Raw genomic sequence first — 25,781 nt, 5'->3', positions numbered from 1 at the left:
CTGTAGTAGTTAAAACGAGGAAACCAATTTAAATATCCATTAGTTGAGGACAAGGGGCATCAATGATGATGCTTCACTGCAATGAAGGGGCTTTGAACAGCCGTTAAAAAGGAGGTGGCTGTACGGGAAGTGATTGCAAAATATTGTTCTGGGGGGAAGCAAGTCGCAGGACAAAAGAACACCATCTGGTCTTTGTTTAAGAAAATGCATATATGTGTGTAAGAGGAGCAGAGTCCATTATAGAGGAGGCACAGAGGAGACGTACCGTTAATACTAATAATAGGATCATGGAGGTATAATTCGAGAGGAACAATGCTCAATTTCTGTAATATTTGGGATTTATTTATTTATTTTTTTTGGACAGTGAGTATATATCACGTTCTTCCTAATAACAATGACAGCAATAACAATGAAAGGTAGAATGGAAAATCTAGAAAAGAAACAAGCCACCCTCTCCCCGGCGAGCTCTGCAGCCTGTGTGGCCCAGGACCAGAATCGCTGCCACATTCGCGGGTCCCAGCAGAGCAGCTGCAAAGCTGATTCTGGGCATTGGCTGCACGCTGAGCCCTGTAGGGGGCACCACTGTGCAGGCAAGGGCCCCGACCCCTGGGCTCATCCATCCTTGGTGATGAAAACACACCCAATTTATGATGACCCTGGGATGGTTAATCTGTGTCACTCTGGCTAGACCAGAATACCCAGATATTTGGTCAGACACGAATGGGGGTTGCCGTGAAAGTTTTTTTTTTTTTTTTCAACGTTTATTTATTTTTGGGACAGAGAGAGACAGAGCATGAACGGGGGAGGGGCAGAGAGAGAGGAAGACACAGAATCGGAAACAGGCTCCAGGCTCTGAGCCATCGGCCCAGAGCCTGACGCGGGGCTCGAACTCACGGACCGCGAGATCGTGACCTGGCTGAAGTCGGACGCTTAACCGACTGTACCACCCAGGCGCCCCAGTTTTTTTTTTTTTAAGTTTATTTCTTTTCAAACGAGGGCGGAGCGGCAGAGAGATCGAGGGAGACAATCCCAAGCAGGGTCTGCGGTGTGTGGCAGATGTGGGGTTCGAACCCACAAACCTTCGATCATGACCTGAGCCGAAGGTGGACGCCTAACTGACTGAGTCACCCAGGCGCCCCAAAAGTGTTTTTTTTTAATTGAAGTGTAGTTGACATATAGCTAGTTTCAGGTGCACAACATCGTGGATGGACAATTATATACATCACAAAATGCTATGATAAATGTCTTCACCGTCTGTCACCATACCAAGTTATTCCCATATTACTGACTATATCGCCGATGCTGTGCTTTTCACCCCGTGACTCTTAATCTCATGCACTTACTTTTCCCAAACCACTCTGGCAACCACTAGTTTGTCCTCTGTATGTATGAGTCTGTTTCTGGTTTTTTGTTCGTTTGGGCAGGGATTTGGAATTTGAGAAGGGTGGTCCCAGGCAGAGAGGGGCAAAGGGTCTTGGAGGCAGAAACCCACGGCCGGACAGGTGTGGAGTGGAGAGAAAAGGAAGCTGGAGCCAGAAAAGGGACTGGAGGGGGAGAGGACTAGGAGGCAGATGAGGTGGGGTCTCAGAGACCTCGAATGTGGCCCCAGGAATTCAGATCTCTTCCTATGAATCTGAGAGCTGCCTGAGGGCTGTGGGTGGGGGCTGTAAGAGAGGTGGGGCCGTGAGGGGCGGGGCCGTGAGGGGCGGGAACGTGAGGGGCGGGGCCGTGGGGCGGGGCCGTGAGGGGCGGGGCCGTGAGGGGCGGGGCCGTGAGGGGCACAGCTGAGAAGAGTGGGGGCAGTCAGGGGCGGGGCTCAGAGGGGTCTCACGGGCCCTTCTCCATCCCCCTGTCCCCTCCGCCCACTCAGCTGTCTATGGTGCTCTTCTGCTCATCAAATGCCCCCTGGATTATGAAGGGGTAGGAAGCGTGTCTCTTTCATCTGGCCCGCACATACCCTCCCCCCATGGTCTGTCCACAAAAGGTGCTGCGTAAATGCATGCTCAGTTCTTGTTTCCAAGCGTCAACCCCCCCTCCCCAGCAGCTTGTGCTGGGGTCGGATTCATCCAAAGGAGCAGAAAGGAAGAGCAGAGGTGGCCAGCCCCACAGCCTTTACCTCACAAGGTTGGCACAAGGCCCCGGCCACCGGCAGCTCTGGTACACGCGCTGGACCACAGTCTCGGAGCCATTCTGCACCTGGCAGGATACCGTCCGCGTCACCGTGTGATGGCACCAGTGCCTGTGGGGAAAGCAACAGTCGTGACGTTATTACTGAGGGGCTGACTGCGGGTCAAAAGGCCGTGATGGCCGAGGAGGGGCCCCTCCACGAGGCTGGGGGATAAGGGGCCCACTGAGACCCTGGGACCAGGTCCAAGGGGAAGGGAGACTAGCCATACCCTTTGGCCACCAAGTCCTGGCATCATACCTGTCATCAAGTGCTCAGAATCAACCCCTGCCCACAGAGAAATCCCACTCTGGTGAGAAAGAATAAGAAGGAAGTGATTAAGAGGCGCCTGCGTGGCTCAGTCGTTAAGCATCCGACTTGGGCTCAGGTCATGATCTCACGGTTCTTGGGTTTGAGCCCCGCATCAGGCTCTGTGCTGACAGCTCGGAGCCTGGAGCCTGCTTCAGATTCTGTGTCTCCCTCTCTCGCTACCCCTCCCCTGCTCACGTTCTGTCTCTCTCTCTCTCTCTCTCTCTCTCTCAAATAAACATTAAAAACTTTAAGAAAAGGAAGTGATTAAAATCCACAGGAACCCGGGGCCATAAGTGCAATGAAAGGACACGCACAGGGAGCTATGGGAACACAGCAGGGCACCGGACCCCGGTCCTAAGAAAGGCCAACCACCTGAGTACTGAAAGGTAACTGTCAGCCCACAGCAAATGCAATTACAGGTGGACCAAAGGTTGGAGGAAAGGGAGGAGCCAGGAGAAAGGCACGGTGCCTGCCAGGCTAGATGTGGGTCTTATCATGAAGTCAGCGGGGAGCCACTGAAGGACTGGCCAGAGGGATGCCCCACGGGTCTGAGTTTAGAGCACTTCCTCTGGTGCACTGTGTAAGAGGTACAGAGGCCTGCGGTGGGGCGTGGCAGTGGGGAGGAAGGGACATACGCAAACAATATGGAGATTGGATCCAGATGGCAGAAAAGCACATACTCCTGTCTCCCCCTTCCATCCCCAGATCCTAGAAACTGGAAATCTAAAAACAAGCCCCTGTTGGGACATCAGCAAGATGGTGGATAGGAGATCCCCCATTCACACACACACAACCCGCCACCGTCCCCCGCCACTCAGTAACAATAATTTGGCAGCCAGCCATGGACAAAAACGCCCTTGCGGGAGCTTTGGGATTTTTGTAGACCGTATCTCTTATAAGGGGTCAATATCCAAAACATACAAGGAACTCAAAAAACTCAATAGCAAAAAAACAAATAGTCTGAGTTTAATGGCCAGAAGGACTTGAAGAGAAATTTTTCCAAAGACATACCGACGGCCACCAAGTATATGAGAAGGCGCTCGACATCACTCAACATCGAGAAAACGCAAATCGAAACGAGATGTCACCTCACACTCGTTAGGACGGCTATTATCGAAGGGAAGTAAGGTAACAAGTGCTGGCGAAGGTTCAGAGAAAAGGCAACCCTGGTGTGCTGTTGATGGTGATGTACATTGGTGCAGCCACTTTGCTAGGCTCTTGAAAGAAATTAAAAATGGAACTACCATAGGATCCAGGAATTGCACTTCTGGGTACATATCCAAAGGAAACACCATCAGTATCTGGAAGAGATCTCTGCACTCCATGCTCACTGCAGCATTATTCACAACAGCCAAGATGGAAACCGAAGTGTCCGTCCATGAATGAATGGACAAAGAAAATTTAGAACACACACACATACACACACACACACACACACACGCGCGCGCGCGCGACAGAATGTTATTCAGCCATAAAAGAAGGGGTCCCTGGGTGGCTCAGTCGGTGAAGCATCCGACTCTTGGTTTCCGCTCAGGTCATGATCTCACAGTTCGTGGGTTCGAGCCCCCCATTGGGCTCTGTGCTGACAGTGCAGAGCCTACCCGTGATTCTCTCTTCCCCTCTCTCTCTACCCCTCCCCTGCTTGCTCTCTCTTTCTCTCAAAATAAATAAATAAGCTTTAAAAAAAAAAAGATTGGAAAAAAAAAGGAAGGAAATCCTACCATTTGTGATAACGTGGATGAACCTGGAGGATGTTATGCTAAGAAGCCAGACACAGAAAGACAAATGCTGTGTGATCTCATTTGCATGTGGAATCCAAAACCACATGCACCAGAGACTAGAAAAACCAGAGTAGTACAGGGGTTGCCAGGAGTTGGGGGGGGGGGGGGAGGAGAGGGGAGATGGGGAGATGTTATCAAAGAACACAAACTGGCAGTTATAAGATGAGTAAGTTCCGGGACCTAATATACAGATTAAATCTGCACATGGTGATTATAGTTAATTATACTGAATAGGGTACTTGAAATTTGCTAGGAGAGTAGATCTTAAGTGTTCGCACCACAAACCAAAACAAACGATGGTAACTATGTGAGGTGATGAATGTTAATCATCTGTAGTAATCATTTTACAATGTATATGTATATTAAGTCATCATGTTGTATACCTTTGGGGGGTTAAAGCATGGGGGGGGGAATATATGCTTTTTTAAATTTGTCAATCATAACTCAATAAAGCAGAAAATATAAATAAATAAAAATAAACTCAGCCAGAAATTTTGAGGAACTAAAAGTCAGCAGAACAAAGTTGAAAGAGGAACCAGAAACACACAGGGAAAGGGACTCAGGAGCAGCAGATGCGGCTAGTCCAATAGAGGAGGGACCCAGAGGTGACTATCAGAGGACCACAGCACAAGGAGTCAGATGGGTAGGATCTGATCCCTACCCCTGCTGATGTCGAGAATCAGGCATTGGGTTCACCTGCCAGGACACAGGTGTGATTGTAAGTGGGTCCCTCAAAAGCTGATGACCCCCCGGAGAAACCGCGACCCTCTTGAGTTTATACAACTGCATTCTTGCACATTCCTTCTCTACCTTGCACCTACTACCAGCCCTCCAAGAGGCAACAAAGCAATAAACAGTAAAAGAGACAAACCAGTGGGAACCCCCAAATACCGTGATTCTCAAATTATTCCAGAAAAAAGGCCAGCACCGTGAAAGAAAGGCATCAGCTCAACAGACAATAAATCGCACTTCAGGAAAAGACAACTCATAAAGCAAACAGATGAAGACAATTTTTTAAAACATAATTAATGTCCTCAAAGAGATAAGAGGATTGTGCACTTGTAAAAGATATTACGAAATGGGAAAAAAATGAGATCGCTTGGAAATGAAATATACGATGGTAAAAACCAAAAGCTCAACAGATGGGCTGAAAAACCAGCATGGAAACAGCCAGAGAGAGAGAGAGCAGATGAGCCGGAAATCCAAGCCATGAACCTTCCAAGGATATACTGCAGGGGGAAAAGGAGATGAAAAATGCGGGGGAAAAGGGGAAAGACCCAGAATACAGACTATGTGCCAACCTATGTCGATTAGTAGCTCTGGAATGGGAGACTGGAGAGAGCAAAGGGAATACACACATGAAGAAAGAGAAAAGAGAGTTCAACAAAGACATGAGTTCTTGGCAGAAAGAGCCCACTGGGTGCTAAGCAAGATGAACACAGACAGACATATTGTGAGGAAACATCAGAAATCTCAGGATGCAGACAAAATACCAAACGCTAGAAAAAAGAAAGTAACACCAATTACCTACAATAAGCTGAAATTAGATCTTAGCAGCAGCACCAGATTCATGAAGAAACAAAGTGGTTTGGGGGTACCTGGGTACCCCAAAACCAAGAAAAGAATTCCACAGATTTAAAATTATACATAAATATTATGTGTGACCTTGCATCGAAAAAAGGCAAAATCTTGACAATTTTCTAGGAAAATTCCAATATTTGCACAGTCAAAAAGACCACAGAAATCATCAAAAGTCCATCCCTCTCCCCAAAGGCACCTGGAGACCTAGTTCAAAACATGGTTCCGCCATCAACTTGCTGTGTGACTTGAGCCAAGTGACGTCCCCTCTCTGAACCTCAGTTAAAAAAAAATTCCACTTTTCCAGGTTATGGTGAGGGCCACACGAGCAGACTGAGGTTAGTGATGGGAAGATCATGTGGTCCTACCTAACCCAGGGTCTCGCTGACTGGCTGGCTCCTGAAACCCCAAGTGTTCATGAGAGCCCAGGGGACTGACCTTCCTAATTTGCAGATGGGAGAAGTAGTGGCCAGTTAAACCTCACAGCCCACAGCTCAAACCTAATGCTGAGCTGGGAAGGGAACCCAGCCTTCCAGCCCCGGGGACCAGCAGGGTCCCACCTCCCCCGTACGAATCTCCACTCCTCCTTCTGCCAGCTCGCTCTGGAAATCGTGCGAGATGTCAGCGGTCTGGGCTCTTCCTCCAGCTCTACCAAGGAGCATCAGTGCCACCCAGGCACCCAGCATGATTCTCTTCGGGATGAACCAACCCAAGGACAGTGCTCCGTCCCGAGATCCGTCCCCGGCGCCTGGAACAGACAGGCCGTCCAGCCATCTCTGAATCACACCGGGTCGGGGTTTTCTATCGGGAAATGAGCTGTGAATTGCAAAACATTTTCAAATGCCTCGATTCATCATCTCCAGACATTTGATCTTTTAATGGGCTGTAAATGGCTTCCCAAAATCAAAACGTGGCCAAAAACAACGAAGGAGGCAGGCAGAGACAAGGAGAGAGGGATCCAGGCCTTTTCGGATGGAATTCAAAACCCCGTTCATCTCCAGGCACTACGATCGCAGGAAATCTTGGTGTCAGGCACTCTGCTCCCGTGTGGGGTCCGTCTTAGGATCCCCATGTCCTGAACATTAAGTCTACGTCTGGGTGGCACCCTCTGAGCACAGGGTGCACGGTGGTGGGTGAATAGAGCTGTATGTACTACAGAATTAACTCCACCCAGAGACCGGCTTGGCAGGAGACATATATGTCCCTTTTACGACTCGCCTGGAAGGACTGGCCTGAGAGCACAGAATTGGGGAGCGGTGGGGCTGGTCCTTGAACTGCCTGGGCAGCGAGGGTGCCCTTAGCGGCCCTCACCAGGACAGGAGGGACTGGCATTATCTTTGGGCAGCAAATGTCTCTTCGACGTCTCATCTCTCCCTCTCCAGCTGGGTTCTCATGCAAGGTCCAGGAGGGGAAACTCATTCTCAGCCCTGGGGTCAGAAGGGTTCCCCTCCAGGTTCCTTTTCCTTACGAGACAAGCTCAGTCCCCGATAGGGTGGAACAAGTGACTTGGCCCTGCTCCAGGAGACCCCGAGGCCGCTCCTACGGCAGTTTTCACCGAGCTAAGTGTTTGGCTCCATGGCTTGGCCAAGCTCCAAAACTCTTAATTTAGGGCCCTTTGGGACAGCAAGTGCTAAGTGGCTTCAGAAAATCAGGGCACAATGGAACGGAGGGCCTTCAGGACGCCCCCAGCCATGCCCACCTCTGAATACAACTAACCAACTGGTCTCCGACGCTGCCTGCCACCCAGGGAGGTGGCAACACAGCAGCCCCTCCTCCCCACAGCCCTGGTCCCACCCCAAGCACTGAACCCCGAGCCCCCCAGTTCTCCCATCTGAGCTTTGCTTTGGGACTTGATCTCACCCACACTTTCCCTCCATCCGCAGGACCCCAAGCTCTGAGCCTGAACCAAGCCCCAGGGCTTTGACCATGTCCTCCCCTCCCGGGAGGATCACCCAGTCTGCCCCCTTTCCCTCGTCCCGTGCTCTGCTCCGCCCTCATGTTGAGTCACCTCAGTGATTCCCCTTGAACCCTGACATAGGCCCTACTTGTCTAGACAGTGGTCACGCATCATCACAGCCCGTGGGACACTTCAAGACATACCGTTTCAATGGTCCAGCACTGAGCACATCGCCATCCAGACCCAACTTAGTGCATCTTGGAAACGAACACCGCCAAACTCCTGGCCCCTCTACCCAGAAGCCCCAGCAGCCAGTGGCCCCAGACTCCACCCTCTCCGTCCCCCACTTCCCATGGCTAACTAGCCCGCACGCCAGGCAAGCCCACCTCCTACACCCCTCTCCTGCTCCGTCTGGATCTTGCACCTGGACAGCCTGGGTACCTGCTGGTCCCCCAGCCTCCAGCCCTGTCCCCTGCAGTCTCCTCTACATGCCACCAGAGGGCACTCCCTAAACCACAAATCTGTCCTGTCCCCGTAGTCACCTCCCCTCTCCAAACCCTCTCTCAGCTCCTCATCCCCCAAAGCTCCCACCCATCTTCCTGGTCCCACCTCCCAGCACGCTCCATGTTGCCACCCACACTGGCACGCTGTCCCCCCTGGCACACCATCTCCTCTTCTTCTATTTGGCCAACTGCCACTCGACCAGTCTTTATTCAGGCTCTGCCCCCTCCTGGACGCCCTGGCCAGGAAAGAACTCTCTTCACACTCCGCCGGGTCCCGGGCACGCCTCTGTCTCAGCCCTAATCGTATTAGAAAACTATAGGCTCCCAAGGACAGTGGGCTCAGGGCAGGCCTCGTAAAGGTGTGCCGATCTGACCCCAGGTCCTATGTCCCAGCAGGACCTTCTCTCATCCACATTCACTCACTTACCAAAAACCGCTTCTCAGGCTCTAGGCCCTGAGCCCCGCAAGGTCTGCCCCCATGCCTGCGACCGCCCATCTCAAGGTTAAGGGTATTGAGTTCCAGGCCCCCCTCCACTTGGCCCTGATCATTCGAATCACCTGGCCATACCCTGCCCAACCTCCAGAGGCCAGTTCCAGGGGCTCTGCCTGCCAGTTGGGTACAAGGAGCTCTATGAGAGTGGAGGTTGGCAGCCTGAAGGCAACGGCCCGATGGACGGGCAGTCTGGATGACTCTGGCCACGCCCTTGAAGCAGAGCCCATGGGGCCCTGGCCGGTCCCCAGAGAGATACAGGCAGAGGAGCCAGGTCCTCACCCCCTTCCAGGAGAGAAAGAGTAAACTCTGGCACAGACAGCCCATCTGGCTCCTGACTGCGCAGAGACCCTCTCCTGCGGCCAGAGTCCAGCCTGGGACCCCAAGACCTGTTCTGCGGTTGGCAAAGCAGTTCCAGGTACTGTTATGGGCTGAGCTGTGTCCCCTCCCCGCAAATTCATATGTCGAAATCCTAACCCCCAGTAACTCAAGATGGGACTGCATTTGAAGATATATGAAGATAGAGTCTTTTTTTTTTTTTTTAAGTTTATTTATTTGAGGAAAGCTTGTGCGCAGGAGAGGCAGAAAGAAAGGGGAAGAGAGAGAATCCCAAGCAGGCTCCATGCTGTCAGTGATCCTGATGCAGGGCTCGAACTCCGGAACCGTGAGATCATGACCCGAGCTGAAATCAAGGATCAGATGCTTGACCGACGGAGCCACTCAGGTGTCCCAAGATAGAGTCTTTAAAGAGGGACTTAGATGAAGTCATTAGGGTCATTTGGGTGGGTTCCAACCCAGCATGAGTGTTGTCCTTTTAAAAAGAGGAAATGTGCCGATATGAATGCAAACACAAACAGAGGGAAGACGGCGCAAAGATCCGGGGAGACGGCAGTCATCCGCAAGCCAAGCAGAGGGGCCTCCGGGGAAACCACCCTTGTCAACACCTCCGTCTTGGACTTCCGGCGTCCAGCCCCGGGAGGAAATTCATGTCTGTTGCTCAAGCTGCCCGCGTGGGGGCACTGACCTCCCGGTCCTCGGAAACTAACACACAGCCTTTGCATCCAGTGTCAGGTCGGAGCGCTTTACCAGAGGAGGAGGCTGAGCCTCCAGCGGACACAAGGTCACACGCTGAGTAAGTGGTCAGTTTAGGCCTTGGCGCTCGGTCTTCAATCCCAACTCCGTGCTGCATCCACCTTGCCCTTGAGATCAGCAGACGGCTGGGGAGCGGACTCAGTAGCCCCCCGCAGGGGCTTATTAGCCAAGTCCCTCCAGGAGCCCACACCCAAACCGGGAAGGTGGAGGGGCACGTGTGAGACCACCGGGACAATGCTTGCGGGCAGTTCAGGCCACAGCAGGGCTCGTAGGGTGGGCCTCGAGCCGCCTGGGTCCCTGCCCCCTCCTCACTGCAGCCCCCGATGCGGGTCAGACCTCCCATTCTTTCTCACTCAGCCCTGGGCAGGACGGACAGCTAGAGACTCCACTTTTACAGACAAGGAAACGGGGCAGGGGGAGTGGGTTTGCATCCGAGGCCACCCAACAAGCCAACAGGCAACCAAGATTCAAGCCCAGCCTGCCAGACCGACTCAAAGAGCACCTGGGTCCTGGCCGACATCCGTCTCTCCCCTCGGGGCCACGCTGCCTGGAGCAGGCTGTGCAAACAGACGGGGCTCGAGGCGGCGGGCTGCTGAAGGAAACTGCAAAAGACCAGGAGCTGGCCGACACAGGGGCCTGGGGCCTGGGAGGGAAGAGAGATCCAAGCTCGATCTCCCCAGCCTGGAGCAAGGAGCCAAATCTAACAAGATGAAACATGACCGGGCGAACGTGGAGTCCGGCACTGAGGCCCCAAAACCCAGCGGACGAGTCCCAGATGGGGCACGGAGGGTCTCGCCAACAGTAAGTTCAGCGTGAGTCAGCGGTGTGCTACAGCCTCCGAAAGGCAAGGGCAATCCCAGGCTGTCTTAATGCAGAAGAACGTCGAGAACGCCCTGCGCCCCCTGTGCACCAGCCCATGTGCGGTGGACCCGGGGCTGAGCCACCAGATCCCCCTCAGCCAAGGGCTATCAGCGGTCGGACCCTCCCAAGCCTGCCTCAGCTGCCCAGAGCTGCCCTCGCCCGAGATCCGGCTCCCCCTGGGACGGCCCCCATCCAGGGCCTGGTTCGTTCATGAGTTGAAAGGCTCAGGGGCACCTGGGTGGCTCAGTCGGTTGAGCGAGCGACTTCATGATCTCGAGGTTCATGGGTTCAAGCCCTGCGTTGGGCTCTGTGCTGACAGCTCAGAGCCTGGAGCCTGCTTTGGATTCTGTGTCTCCCTCTCTCTCTCTGCCCCTCCTCTGCTCTCTCTCTCTCTCTCTGCTCCTGGGAGAGTCTCCACGATGGTGATAGAGGGCGCCCGGGAGGGGCGGGCAGAGGCAGGACACCCACTCGGTGGGGAGAGGGTAAAGATACATGAGACTCACCCTATTGGAAAAGAGGAGGCGAAACCACAGGGTTTTTTGTTTTTTGGGTTTTTTTGAGAAAGAGAGAGGGTGCAACTGAGTGAGAGAGAGAGAAGCCCACCAGGGGCAGAGAGAGAGGGAGAGAAAGAGAGAGAAGCGGGGCTCACACGATGTGGGACTCGAACTCACGAACCGTGAGGTCATGACCTGAGCCAAAGTCAGATGCTTAACCGACTGAACCACCCAGGTGCCCCAACACCGAAGATTTTTTAACCAGAGGGGAACCCACTTGGTGGGATTCAAGGAGAAACCTCTGATGGCAGTAGAAAGGGACAGAGGCCAGAGGCTGGGCCAATCCGGAGAAATGGACAGAGTCCGTGAAGGTGCTCACAGCTGAAGCCCATGCCTCTCCCCTTGAGACGGTCTCTCCATTTTCGGTCCTCCCTTCGGACAAACTGGGTCCAAACCTGCCAACCGTAGACCGCGGCCAAGTCTCTCCCAATAAGGTGAGTGTCTCTGTGGCTAATGCTTCTCTCCCTCTCTCAACCACGTGCGCCACTGTCCGGGGTGACGGTCTTGTTTATGCATTTTGAGACAGACAGAGACAGCGTGAGTTGGGGAGGGACACAGAGAGAGAATCCCAAACAGACTCCACGCTGTCAGTGCAGAGCCTGACTCGGGGCTCGAACCCACGAACCTCAAGATCATGACCTGAGCCGAAGTCAGACGCTTAACTGACCGAGCCACCCAGGCGCCCCGGAGAACTGAGTGCCAGTAGGAACTCAGGAGCATCTGCATAAGCAGACAGGTCTGCCCGTGTCCCCCGAGAGTTTTTATTGGAGCTGTCTGTTTTGAGGCAATACCAGGGGAGAATTTAAGTCATTTTAAGGTCACCAACCTTCGGAAGGAAAGGATACTGACCCGCAAGCCCCACGGACCTAGTCTTTCTGTAAACCAGGAGAGCAATGACATGGAGTCTGGGGTCCAGCACTGAGGCCGGACGGGGAACGAGGCGTGTGGGTTCAAATTCGGGTCCGTGGGCGACAGGGAGCACAGCTGTGCCGCCTCATCACCGTCTGTATTCATTCTCTAGCACATTCCACGGTGAGGAATTCCTGAGGCCTCCCCCACCTGAGACAAGGCTGGAACGAACCCCACATGGTGCATCAGCCACTTACGGATCGAATTTCCCATTCGCACGCGGGCAGCGGAGGGAGTATACGATTTGGCCAAACAGACGGCATGGTTTGGAGCATCGCGATAGTGGCCCACGATGACTCCCATCAACAGGAGTGCCAGAGGCAACAAGCTGCCAGAGTTTGGTGCTAAATGTCTTCCATGGGATCAGCATTCCCACACGAGGTTCGGGAGGCCACCTGCTGAGAAACGCTCTGGCGACACAGATCCCACCACCAGAAATGGAACTCACTAGGACTTTTGTGCAGTCAGGCGCCACACATTGTTCTGGACCGACCGGCTGTCTTCAGCGTCCACCTGGGACCGTGAGGCATTTGGCCCAAGAATGACCTCTACAGAAGCCAGAGCTTTCTGTGCGTCCAAGATCAGGACAGGACCCAGCAGTGTGTCCTCCTCGGTGGTCCTTCTCAAATGGACCATTTCTCAAAACAGTCTGCTGACTCGGGTCCCGTGGAGACAAGCCCAGGAACATGCCCTTGTAACAGGCTTTCCGGTGACGCTGCGTAAGGAAAGTGACCCTATCCACTCGACAGAGGTTGGAAACGAAAACAGGAGGGGGCTCCTGGATGGCTCAGTCGGTTAAGCGTCCGACTTCAGCTCAGGTCATGATCTCACGGTTCGTGAGTTCGAGCCCCACGTCAGGCTCTGTGCTGACAGCTCGGAGCCTGGAGCCTGCTTTGGATTCTGTGTCTCCCTCTCTCTCTGCCCCTCCCCTGCTCACGTTCTCTTTCTTTCAAAAATAAATAAACATTAAAAAACAAAAAAAAAACCCACTAGGTAAGAGCTCTCACCATGCCTGTGTTACAGAAACCAGGCAGGCTGAATAGCTTCCCCCGAAAGAAAAATATACACCTAGCGATGGACCCGGTTAACGTGCCGATGGGCACTTCTTTCCTCGCAGACCACATTTTGAGCAGCACTGAAGGAACAGCCTCATTCTCTCCCAGTTCCATTTCCTGAGACAGAGACTCTGGTTGGCCAAGCTCCTCTGGCCACGCGTGCTGGGGCCCACCTGCCTTGGTCGGATACCCACCCCAGTCCAGTCAGGTGTGGGGGACCCACAGGGCACAGAACAGGGAGCCTAGGGCCCCCTGCAGCCGGCACTCTGGGGGACACTGTCCTTTACAATAGACAGTGATGGAGACAGGTGCCTAACTGACCTCTCCTATATGACACGTGTGTCCCCAACAATCATCTCCTCCTTCTTTGCTAACAGACCCCGGTTCTCTTCAGACTCTGGGCATCAGTAAGTTCAAGAAAGGTGAGTAAAACCATACTCTCACTTGTTGAGGTGTGGACATGTTCATTCATTTCTGGTCAGTGACAAGTAAGAGGAAGTCAGCTGAGGGGCTTCTGGAAAATATCGTCTATGGGGGAGGGAGGACTCAGGAAGAGAAGCTCCTCCCTATTTCTGTATACAGTTGCATGACGATGTGATGCCTGGCGCTGTGGCAGCCATTTTAGAGCCACAAGGGAAGAGAGCCTAAGGAAAGCAGAGCAAAAAGCAGGGTCCTTGAGCATTTGATGCAGCCGAATTAACCAACCCTTGAGCCACCCATTTCTTAACATGTGAAACCTTAAACGACTTTGTTAAGCCCACATCAGTAGGGTTTTATGGCTCACATTTTTTTTTTTTATGTTTATTTAGTTTTGAGAGAAAGAGAGACGGAGCACGAGCGGGCGAGGGCAGAGGGAGAGGGAGACACAGAATCCGAAGCAGGCTCCGGTCTCCGAGCCGTCAGCACCGAGCCTGATGCTGGGCTCGAACTCACAAACTGCGAGATCACGACCTGAGCCGAAGTCGGACGCTCAGCCGACTCAGCCACCCAGGCGCCCCTCTATGACGCGCATTTTTTAAAAGCATCCCAGACAAAACAACCTGCCGTCAAGGCATAAATATGTGAAGCCAGGAGGCCTAACTTGTGTCCTACTTGCACCATTTCCTGACCTCACGGCTTTGGGCAAGTCTCGACCTCAGAGCCTCAGTTTCCTCATCTGTAAAACGGGAGCCCACTTTCCAAGGGCTGCCAGGACGTCTCAAGAGCAGTAACACCTGTAGGAACGACTACAGACACGTGGGCTGCACTTCTTCAGGCTACTGTTCAGACGGCCAGCGCCTTGGTTCAGGGTTTTAGGCTTCTCCGGGCGTAAACGTTTTGCTTCCGTAAACTTCAGCGTAGCACGTGCCTCGTGACCCCCGCTGCTGACTGCCAGCCGCGGTGCCGGCCCTGGACGGCGTGGGCCAAGGTGGCTTCGCTCACTGTTCCCATAAAGGTTCACAGAGCCCCTGCCTCACGCGAGGCCCGAGACCAGCTGCGTGACCGCCGTGGGCCCTCGCCAACCCGGGATGGTGAAAAGTGCCCGGGACGTGGGTGGGTCCAGAGAGCCAGCCGCCAGGGCCAGTCCTGCTCTGCCTGGCTGAACGGGCTTTACCATGCCTGAGCCTCAGCTGGCTCATCTATAAAACGGGGGACGGGGCGCCTGGGTGGCGCAGTCGGTTGGGCGTCCGACTTCAGCTCAGGTCACGATCTCGCGGTCCGCGAGTTCGAGCCCCGCGTCGGGCTCTGGGCTGATGGCTCAGAGCCTGGAGCCTGTCTCCGATTCTGTGTCTCCCTCTCTCTCTGCCCCTCCCCCGTTCATGCTCTGTCTCTCTCTTTCCCAAAAATAAATAAACGTTGAAAAAAAAAAAATTTAAAAAAAATAAAAAAAAATAAAAAAATAAAAAATAAAAAAAAAACGGGGGAAACGACATGCGGCCCGAGAGCAAGGAAAATAAATACGAGTGCGAAGCATTTTGTCACTTGTAAAGGAACATGAGTGGTTTACTCTCGGGGTTTGTGACTACGGCTATGCACAGCCAAAGGCCATCGAGGGGACTGCCGGCACGGAGGCGCAGACTCACCGGAACATCCCCCGGCCCCGTCTCTGAGAGTGTCACTGCAGCGCTGTCCGGGGGAGGGACGCGCCCACGGAAAGGCCACCGCTCCTGAGCTCCCATGGCTGCTGGTGCGCTACGAGGGGCTCCCGCTCTGGGAGGGGAATAACGAAAGCTTTGCTCTGCGAGGGGTCCCGCGAAGACGACCTTGTTCCAGCCCCCTCTTTACAGGTGGGCCAACGAGGCCCCGAGAAGCGAAGGACCCAAGGCGGGGGCGGGCAGCAAGCTGGTGGCAGGGTCGGGACGGACGCCAGGACTCCTGCTTTTCATTTTCTCCCACCCTCCCACAATCAGCGGGGAGACTGGTTCCCAGTGTTCACTTGAGGGGGGAGAAAGAAAAACTGATAAGAATCTCAAGAATGTGAGTGCCGAGAGGGAACGAGGATGGAATTTGGCATTTGATATCCCGAAGATCACACACAACTACGACCCCGCGAGTCCCTTGCGAGAACACCTTCTAGGCCTGCGGACGTTTCCCAAAGAGCGGGGCTCCGAGTCCGAACGCCGGGCCCAGCTGGGTGCCCCCCCCCTCCGCGGCCCGCGGCTGGCTTTGAGTCTCCAAGGAACCCCTCAATCCCCCTGCAAAGGGCTTGAAGCAACTCAGATGCCAGCGGGGAATGAACACGGCATTCCGAATTAAATCCTGCTGTTTATGGAGTTTGCCTCTTCCTCGGGCTTCTCAAGCCTCCCTTTCCTCCCGACCTCGTGGAGGCGTCTTGCTACAAGCACACGCGGCTGGCGGCTCAGTGAACCACCCCCAGCAGGTACCAGGGAAACTAACACGGGTTAGACACCACAGGACCCTACACTCTGCATCTGAGATGAGCCAGTGGGTTGCAGGGGCCTTCTCCACAAGAGCTTCCGGAGCCCTGGGTTCACCGTGTGACCGCGGACTGGCCCCATCCCTCTCTGGGCCTCCACCCGCTCCTGGAGCTGGGGCCGGCGGGGGGCGCGGAGTGAAGCCGGGGGGCTGGTAGAGGCCATCGCGCTCACCTTGGCAGAAGGCCTGGAGAGAGTGACGCTGCCTCTCGCCTGGGAGTCAAACAGTTGGAAAACCAGACTGGCAGAGTGAGTGGCTTCCTGGTGTCCACCAGCCAGCTAGGGGGGCTCCTCGGGGGGCTGGAGGTGCCCACGCGCTCTCCAGGAGGGGAGCTCTGCAGACACCTGCAAAATCGTCCCCAAGCCAGGGGCTTACCGAGAATTTCCGGCGAAACAAAGCCACCTGGGTGGGGCGCGTCGTGGACAGGTGCGGGCTGCAGTCTACCAGCCCGGTCTACCTTGCCTGCCTCCAGAGGGCGGGTACCCCGAGCTCTTGTCACCCCCGCCCCTGGCCGAGTGTAGCATGGGGCGCCCATCAGTGACCATGTGTTGCCGCACGTGAAAATGAAGAAAGAAGGGGCAGCGGTGGTGTGGACTGAGGTCCCACTCCTGCCACTCTCCATCACTGAGCCTTGTCTGGCTCTCCGGTGGCCACTCTCTGGCCCACTGCCTCCCCCTCCCCAGGCTGAGCTGTGCCTGGGCCCTCAGCCCACAGCAGTGTCTTTTAGGAAAGCCCCCTCCTCCCCACCTGACCCCTCCTCTCCCAAACCTTCACTGTCCCTTTGGACAGGCTGGACCCCCTCCTCTTGGTGCCCCCAACTCTGCCCACCTGCTCCCAGCTACTGTGTCCCCTAGGGGGTACACCATCTCTTCCTGTCTCTTTCTGCTGTCCCTGACGGCAGAAATCCATTCAACTTGTGTCTCCGTGGCAGCCTCTGGCATCAGGTGGGTGACAAAGGAAAATGATTGTGAATGAATGAGTTCGGTGGGAGGATTAAACGCACATGACTTGTATACTGGAAGAAACAAGTTTAGGATCCTCACGTTCCAATTCTTTTTTTTTTTAATTCGTTGTTTAATGTTCATTTACTTTGAGAGAAATAGAGAGAGTGCACGTGGGGGAGGGGCAGAGACAGAAGGAGACACAGACTCCCAAGCAGGCTCCAGGCTCTGAGCCGTCAGCAAAGAGCCCAACGCGGGGCTCGAACTCAAGAACCACGAAATCATGAGCTGAGCCGAAGTCAAACGCTCCACTGACTGAGCCACCCAGGAGCCCCTCGAATTCTAACATACCTTACCAGTGGATCATTTCCCGTGGGAAAGCATCTTTGTTTGAAATCAGAATGAAGGCCCATTAAAAACAGGATTCCTTAATACAAACATTTGCTTCGCCCACATTTAGAGACTGTATCGAATACGCACGAGGGGAGAGAAGCTGCAAATTGCAACAAGCAGATGTGTTTGAGAAAGAATCTCGGCTCTGGCCAGATGCACCGGGAGGGGCCCACCCTTTTCCTGGCGGTCCCGTGACCGGGCCGTCACCGGGAGGACACCCTCAGCAGCCAGGGTGCAGCGATCAGGGATCAGATGGGTACCAGGGGACCCTCCTCTCCCTCTTCTGTCCACTCCCCTCACCTGTAAAAGTGATATAAACCGAGGCGTCTGATACCAAGTTCCCGGTATGCAAAATCAAATAATAACAACACTACAAAGAATTGTGGACGTCAGATGATGAAGTCCTCTGTAGGGGCCCTGGAACGGGGCGGGAGGACACTGGACCAGCTCTCAGGGACTGGCAGCTAGTTTTATTCACACTCATTGATATACCTCCCAGGATCGTAATTAGACATCGGATGGATGACGCATCTGGATGTCCACTGTATTCTGTTAGCCTCACACACATACTGGCGTCTCTAATCTAGAAGATGCCGATCCCCGATGCTCCTTTAGAGCCCTTCCCACACCCCCCTGGGTGAGCAGCCCTGGCCCGCCTTCCCCGGGAGCTGAATCGGCCCGGCCTCCCACATCCGCCCCAGCCAGGCCATCGATTTAACCAGTGTGCCAACCAGCTACAGTCTCACGACGAAGGCCCGTGCTCAGCAGCGCCCACACCCCTCCCCTGAGGAGTCCCTCAGAGAACTCTACAGAGTGACAAACGTTCGGGAGAGAAGTGGAAATCCACTCCCAAGGCACTGACCGGGAGGCCAGGGACGGGAGAGTCGGGAAGCCCAGAAGCCCTCAAGCCGGCTCTGGCTCACAGTTGGTGCACCAAAAAAAGGCTGCTGCTTCCACCAACGTCTCTGTGTTGGGGGTCAGGAAGCGAGAGCTCGGACCGCTCAGGCGTCTGAGACCTGCCGGCCACAGGGCCGTGGACAGTCAAGCACCAAGCGACGTGTGGAACTGGCCGCCCTGAACCCACTAAGGGGCACCAGTGTTGAGGAAGCTCTGGAGTCTGTATTTCTGCCCTCTCTGGGGACAAATCACCATCCCGTGAGTCAGGAAACAGGGGGTCTCATGCTGGCTCAGCCTGTGACTCCCTGGGTGACCTTGGGCGGCCCCCAATCTCTGGGCCTCAACCTCTTTGTTTGAAAATGGCAGCCTTTGGGGAGCCTGGGTGGCTCAGTTCGAGCATCTGACTTAGGCTCAGGTCATGGTCCTGTGGTTTCATGAGTTCGAGCCCTAAGTCAGGCTCTGTACACTGCCAGGAGCCTACTTTGGATTCTCTCTCTCTCTCTCTCTCTCTCTCTCTCTCTCTGCCCCTCCCCTGCTTGCACTCTGTCTCTCTCAAAATAAATGAATAATTTTTTGAAATTTTTAAAGAAATCAGAACAGTGGTCACACCTGGGGGTGCTGCCTGGGCAGGGGCACACAGAAGCCTCGAGGTGCTGGGAAGGCTCTCCCTCTGGATCGGACACGTGATCGGGTCACCTGAGTGTGGACACGTGTAGAAACGCATCCAGCCGTAGGCTTGGAGATTGTATTTTGCCCTACAGCCCTACCAACCGCACTTTATTGGATTTAAGTTACGCTTTGAAAAAAAAGAGTTAAAAAACAAAACGAAACGAAACAGAACAGGGCAATTCTAAGCCATCTGGCCAACTGACATTTGTTCAGCACCAGACCTGACGTGGTCAATGGAAGGGAAGCCGAGCTCCCCATCGGGCTCTCTGCCCTCAGTGCAGAGCCTGCTTTGGATCCTCTCTCTGCCCTGCCCCCTCCTGCTCACACACACTCCCTCTCTCTCTTTCTCTCTCAAAAATAAATAAATTTTAAAAACTGAAGCACAGAGATAGGAGGCAGATGACCAGACCGGGCAAGGGCCTGGGTGCTCACCTGAGGATGAGGTGCCTGGCTCTGCTGGGAGAGCCAATCCCGCCCACCACACAGAACTCGGACCCCCAGTGCCTCACCCCAGCCCCCGCCATCCCTTCCCATCCACGGGCTCCCGTCCGTCTTCACCCGGGCTCCCCTGCCTCCTGGCCTTGCAGCCTGTCTGCCCAGCAACAGCCCAGGCTGGGGCTGCCGAGGGGCCATCCGCCATCCACACAGCCTGGAACACCCGCCCGCCTCCCCTGCACCACCTCCTGATCAGATCCGCCGGATCCCTGAGCCCACAGGTGGGGGAGCGTACCCACTTCCTCCCCGGCCCCCCAAGCTTCCCACTCCCCGGCTCGGGAAAGCAGGGGCCCTCTCCACCCCTCAACTCACCTGGGATCAGGAGGCCCACCTCCCAACCCCCATGTTTCCCATGCTTTTGTGTCTATTCTGCGCTGGATCTTTCTCCCAAGATCCGCACGTTGCAGGCTCTTGTGTCAAATCCTGATCCCCGTGCCTGGGGATATTACAGACCTGGTCTCTCCTCGTCTTTGGGGCCACAGTACTCAAAAGAGGAGGCCACACTCCCAGGCTCTGCATCCTTCGCCCAGACTTGTCCCTCAGCCTGCTGGCCTCCTGTCCCCTCCGCACTACCAGCTACATCTCCACTGGCCGGCCCAGGGCCTCTTCTCTGCCCTCCTCGTCCCCGGCTTTTGGTGACAGAACACATCCCAACCCCTGGCTCTTATACGCTGAGCTCCAGCCTCCTCCCTCTCTGAGCCTCATCTAGATGTTGAGGTCCCCAGGTCCCTAGAGGCTCTGTGCCCGCCCTGAGGGAGCTCGTCCGCTCCAGGCTTCCACGCAGAAGGCCCCGGTCGTCCGTCTTCACCACGACGTCCCAGCACCACTCAGTCCCCAGGCTCAAAATGCAGGCTCAGCATCCACACACCAAAACGTCTTTCTTCCTGAGGCTCTTCCCCGGACGGCACCTTCGACGCCCTGGCCTGCCACGTGGCTTCACGCCGTCCCCTAGCGCTATCCTGGCACCGCCTCCCTTCTCGCTCCTGTGCGCCGTCGGTCCAGGCCTCGCGGGTCCCTCCCAGGACACACAAAATCTGACTTCCTCCAGACCCCCAATGCCGGCGGAGGACAGAGATAGAAAAGACCAGATCACGCTCGACTCTGCGTACCCCCAGCATCCAACATCAGTGTGACTCCAGTCAGGGCTGAGGAATGAATGTTCATCTGGAACGTCTTCTGGAACGTTCTCTGGTGTCTGCAGAGACCTACAAGCTGGCAGAGCAGTTCTGTGGGGCTGGAGTGGCCCTGGGGTGGGGTGGGGGGCAGTTCAGCCTTGGCCTGCAGCCAGGGGCGCCATCAGAGCAGTTTTTCAAGCAAGACACGATGTGAACACAGCTAAGTTCCAGAAGGTTTTCTCCAGCAGCCCCGATGTGCACTGGCCGAAGATTGCAGCGGCCAGAGAAGCAAGAGCTGCCCCCGGAGGTCGGTGGGTAGAATGCAAATCCTCGCCCGGCTTTGTTCTCAACTGCCATTGATCGAAGGCAAATGTCCCTCTGGTCAGACCTTCTCCCCCACCTTCCCCCTCACCTTTCCGCTGCTCTCATCCGGCTGCTTCCCCCAGGGCCTCCAGGCCCCGCCGTCTGGCCACAAGAAAGGCGCAAAATCACCAGACGGGCATCACAACTCTGTCTTAACATCAAGTTCTTGGTTTGTTTCCGAAGAGCCATTTCCCCTGCAGCCCCGCTGATTAAAGGGCTTTCCTCCCAGGAACACCCGCCCCCCCCACCCAGCCCACTGCCAGGAGGGTCCCGAGGGGCCACAGGGAGCGAGTGGGGGTGGGGGCTCCGCACCTCTCCTGCTCCCAGGAGCTTGGCCACCGCAGCGGGGCCCGGCTAATGCACTTGGATTTGTTGGTGGCTTTCACCGTGGGATCAAAACAAAACCAAATCCACCGCCATGCTGCAGAGTGCTCTGAACCGGGCCACCCAACGGTCACACATGAAAAAGCTGCCAGCTAATGACTTGCAGTTTTGCTGCTAGGAAGGCTTCTTTTAATCAGTCCTGCGGCGGGATCGGTGGGATCCGAGCGTTTGGTTAGCATTCCTGGGGATAAGGTTTTCTCCCCTCCAGGAGAGACCTCACAGCAGGACATTTGGAAACATGACAGTGAGGCCTGCAAACCTACTTTCTCTCTCTCTCTCTCTCTCTCTCTCTCTCTCTCTAAACCACTTTACTGAGACACTGACAAACTAAAAGCCATATGTAATCAACGGATACAACTTGATGAATTCAGAGATAAATATATACTCCGCAAACCAGCACCACAATCTAACCGTAAACACACCCAGCACCTCCGTAACTTTCCTCTCACCCTCTTTATTTATTAGTATTGTTATTTTGTGATAAGAACCCTCAAAGGCGGGGGGCACCTGAGTGGCTCGGTCGGTTCAGCGTCCAACTCTTGATCTCAGCTCAGGTCATGATCTCAAGGTTAGTGAGTTAGAGCCCTGTGTCGGGCTCTACGCTGACAGCACGGAGCTTGCTTGGGACTCTCTCTCTCATTCTCAAAATAAATAAATAAAAATTCATTAAAAGGGGCGCCTGGGTGGCTCAGTCGGTTAAGCATCCGACTTCGGCTCAGGTCATGATCTCACAGTTCGTGGGTTCGAGCCCTGCACCGGGCTCTGTGCTGACAGCTCGGAGCCTGGAGCCTGCTTCGGATTCTGTGTCTCCCTCTCTCTCTGCCCCTCCCCTGCTCACACTCTGTCTCTCTAAAATAAATAAACAGACTTAAAAAAAAAAAAAAAAAAAACCCTGCAGGGGCGCCTGGGTGGCTCAGTCGGTTAAGCATCTGACTTCGGCTCGGGTCATGATCTCTTGGTTTGTGGGTTCGAGCCCCGCGTCAGGCTCTGTGCTGACAGCTCGGAGCCTGGAGCCTGCTTCGGATTCTGTTTTTCCCTCTCTCTGACCCTCCCCTGCACTTGCTCTCTCTCTGTCTCTCAACAATAAATAAATGTTAAAAAAAAAAATTAAAAAAACAAAAGAACCCTCAACGTCAGATCTACCCTCTTGGCGAATGTTTAAGTGTACCATACACTGTTAACCACAGGCACCGTGCCGTCCGGATCTCTCAGACACTCCTCTTGCCTCCCCAATTTCCTGCCACCCCCAGCCCCTGGCAAGCACCTTTTCACTCCCTGCTTCTACAAATATGACCATTGTATATTATTTTCTTAAGTTTGACTATTGTAAGTCACTCATATCAACAGAATCGTATACGATCTGTCCTTCTGTGTCTAGTTTCTCTCACTTAGCGCTCTGTCCTCCGGGTTCATCCGTGTTGTCGCAAAGGGTGGGATTTCCTTTTTTGTTAAGGCTGAATAATATTCCACTGTAAGTAAATACCACATTTTCTTCATCCATTCACCCATCAATGCACGGGAACCTACTTTATGGTGACAGAAAGTTCCAGCCACAGCCCAGAAGGTCTCCTGCTTTCTGACCCTCCGAAACTGAAGCGTCAGGACATGGGCGTCGTGACCATTCTACAGATGGTAAGACTGAGGTTCAGAGCAGGGACCTGGTGTATCACCTTGCTGTCGCCATTGTAACAAATTACCTTCAACTCGCTGGCATAAAACAGCACATATTTACCATCTTACACTTCTGGAGGTTGCAAGTCTGAAATCAGTTTCACTGGGCTGGAGTCAAGGTGACGTTGGGCTGGTTCCCTCTGGAGGCTCTGCGTTCCTCGGTCCCTTCTGCCTCCCTCTTAATGGGATCCTTGGGATTGGGTCGTGCGCACCAGGATAACCCGCGACCCTCTCCCATCCCAACAGCTGTACTTAATCACATCTGCGAAGTCCCTTTTATCATGTAAGGTCACTTATTCACAGGCTCTGGGGATTAGGACGTGGACATCTTCAGTGGCTGTTATTCTGTCTCCCCACGGCTGGCCCCAGGCCACACAGCCAGGAGGTGGCCAAGCTGGGCCTCTGGAGGGAGGTGTGTTCAGACAAGTGGGGACAGGGTCACAAACCTTCAGCACGCTTTCGGGGTCCCCAGACGTCAGCAGACATCTGGCTTTCGGACACTTGGTTCTTTGTTAATACAGAGGGTGCGTGGGTCAAAGGAATAGTGCGGAAGCCCTACAGACGGGACGCCGGAGGTGGGTGCACGTGGCTCAAGAATGCCAGACCCACCGCCCTCGGGGCGCCTCTGCCCCACCGGTTCCAGACCTGAGGAGCCCCTCCCGCCTCCGGAGTCCAGTTCTGCTGGGAAACTCACAGCAACCTCTCCCTCTTCTGCCCAGAAAGACCCCCTTCCTAGTCACTTACACCCCCCTGCTCTCAGGCTCCCCCGCCCCCGCCTCCGTGCTCCCTCACCACTCTGCTGTGCTCCTCGAATGCACCCACTACAGTGCAGACACACGCAAACGCGGCCCTTCCTGCACCAGGCCACTCACGCCACCTACCTGTGCTTCCTTTGTTGCTCATCCTCCACACACTCAAACCTCAAACGGTCAGGCAGCTCCGTGGTGACGGGCACGAACCAGGACAGCCAGGGTTCGAGTCCTGGCTCTGCCCTTACCAAGAATGAATGTACCCAACACGCTTAGAATACCACCCGACACGTAATACGCTCTAATTTAGTGTTTGCCAATGTAATGAGGCATCTAGGATGTCCTAGGCACTGCAGTGCCCGGGACAGACCTGGTCTCTGGGCTCAGGAGGCTTATAGTCTGAGAACACAGATATTAAACAGATAACAAACTAATTAATTACAGAGTTAAATGATGTAAGGGGTAACACGTGTCCCTGCCTGTCTGGGTCCACATCGGCTGGAAAGGAGCACACTGGCTGCTGCAGAGCCCGACGGCCATGTCGTCACCTGTTTCTGAGTTAGCAACGCTCAAATATGGGCTCACACAGGACCCTGTGTATCAGTCGTGTTTCTAGCTGCTATCGACTTGATGCTTTTTTCTTTAATGTTTATTATTTATTATTGAGAGAGTGAGCGCAAGCAGGGGAAGGTTAGAGAGAGAGGGAGACACAGAATCCGAAGCAGGCTCTAGGCTCCAAGCTGTCAGCACAGAGCCCGACACGGGGCTCGAACTCACGAACCGAGAGATCATGACCCGAGCCGAAGTCGGATGCTTAACCGACTGAGCCACCCGGGCGCCCCTTAACTTGATGCTTTAACATCTGCCCTACGGGCACATGCCACACATACCTTGTTCTGGATAACCCAAGGGTATGCCTGAGTCCCCCTGCCTTTGCCTCCCGCTCCCTCACAGCCACCCCCCAAAAGTCCCACCCCCGGGGCATGGCTCTCCAATACAAACCAACCCATCCAGAGGCTACACCCGACCTTTTAGGGACTCACACTCAGGGCCACGATCCACCAGCCCTATTCATCCTGGGGCCAGGCACCACACCACCAGGGATAGCCCCTGCAACTGTCCAAACTAGCCAGCCTAAGCCTGCCAACCTTCCCCCACCTGTTCCTTCCAGCAAAAGCCACAACAAAGTGTCTCGTTCCATCCCCACCCACCCCTGGAAAACCCTGGTGCTTCCTCATGTGGCCCCATGTGGTTTGTCATGCCCGCTAGTCCTGGAAATTGTAAATAATAAATATCGATGCCTCAGTTTTCTACTGGAACGGTACGTTTTAGGGGCGCCTGGGTGGCTCAGTCGGTTAAGCGTCCGACTTCAGCTCGGGTCACGACCTCACAATTCGTGAGCTCGAGCCCCGCGTCGGCCTCTGTGCCGTCAGCCGTTTTAGAATATCCTGCCACTCCGTCAATCTAAATACAGACCCTCAGCTTGGTGATGCAGACGGCACAGGGGTGAAGCCAAGAAGCCCAGCTTCCACCCTGCTGAGCCACTCCACAGCTGTGTGACCTCGGACAAGTCCCTCTTCAACTCCCGGCTCCGCTGTTTACCCCTGGGGATGACAATGGGGGGGGGGGGGGGGGGCCAACAAGGCCTGTCCCCGCAATGAGAAACAAACACAGGCAGGCCTGGGCAGCCTAACACTACAGAAGCTCATGTCCAACTGAACTTAGCTCCACACTGAAACCTGCAGAATTTGAAAGGCCTCCAAAACTGGGTCTAAACGGGGAGATCGCTCCCTCCTTCCCGAGAGCGTCAAGGGGAAGACCATCCAGGAAGATGAGGACTCTCCTCGCCTTTCCTCTGGACGCCTCCCGAGTCCCGCTGTCACTCAATGTGACCCGCACTGACGCACTCCCAAAATGCTCATGGCCGGGGCGGGGTGGGTCACGGGCCCTGCCCGGGACGAAGCCATTCTCTCAGGAAGGTAAACAGCAACC

At 54.6% G+C, this 25,781-nt stretch overlaps 1 protein-coding gene across 2 annotated transcripts in view; it reads right to left on the bottom strand.

Annotated features, from left to right (window-relative positions):
* The window catches only part of COL26A1 (collagen type XXVI alpha 1 chain), a 166,615-nt gene that overhangs the window by 116,739 nt on the left and 24,095 nt on the right, over positions 1–25,781 (bottom strand). For both annotated transcript variants that reach the window (XM_040456047.1, XM_040456048.1), the window contains exon 2: positions 2,117–2,239. In XM_040456047.1, coding sequence (XP_040311981.1) covers positions 2,117–2,239 — 123 coding nt within the window. The remainder of the gene's footprint in view (positions 1–2,116; positions 2,240–25,781) is intronic.

The sequence above is a fragment of the Herpailurus yagouaroundi genome, unplaced genomic scaffold, assembly GCF_014898765.1.
Source record: "Herpailurus yagouaroundi ecotype Mexico unplaced genomic scaffold, PumYag 216, whole genome shotgun sequence".
NCBI classification, from domain to species: Eukaryota; Metazoa; Chordata; class Mammalia; order Carnivora; family Felidae; genus Herpailurus; species Herpailurus yagouaroundi.
Note: the sequence above shows the minus strand (reverse complement) of the source record. Positions and strands in the feature narration are given on the sequence as shown.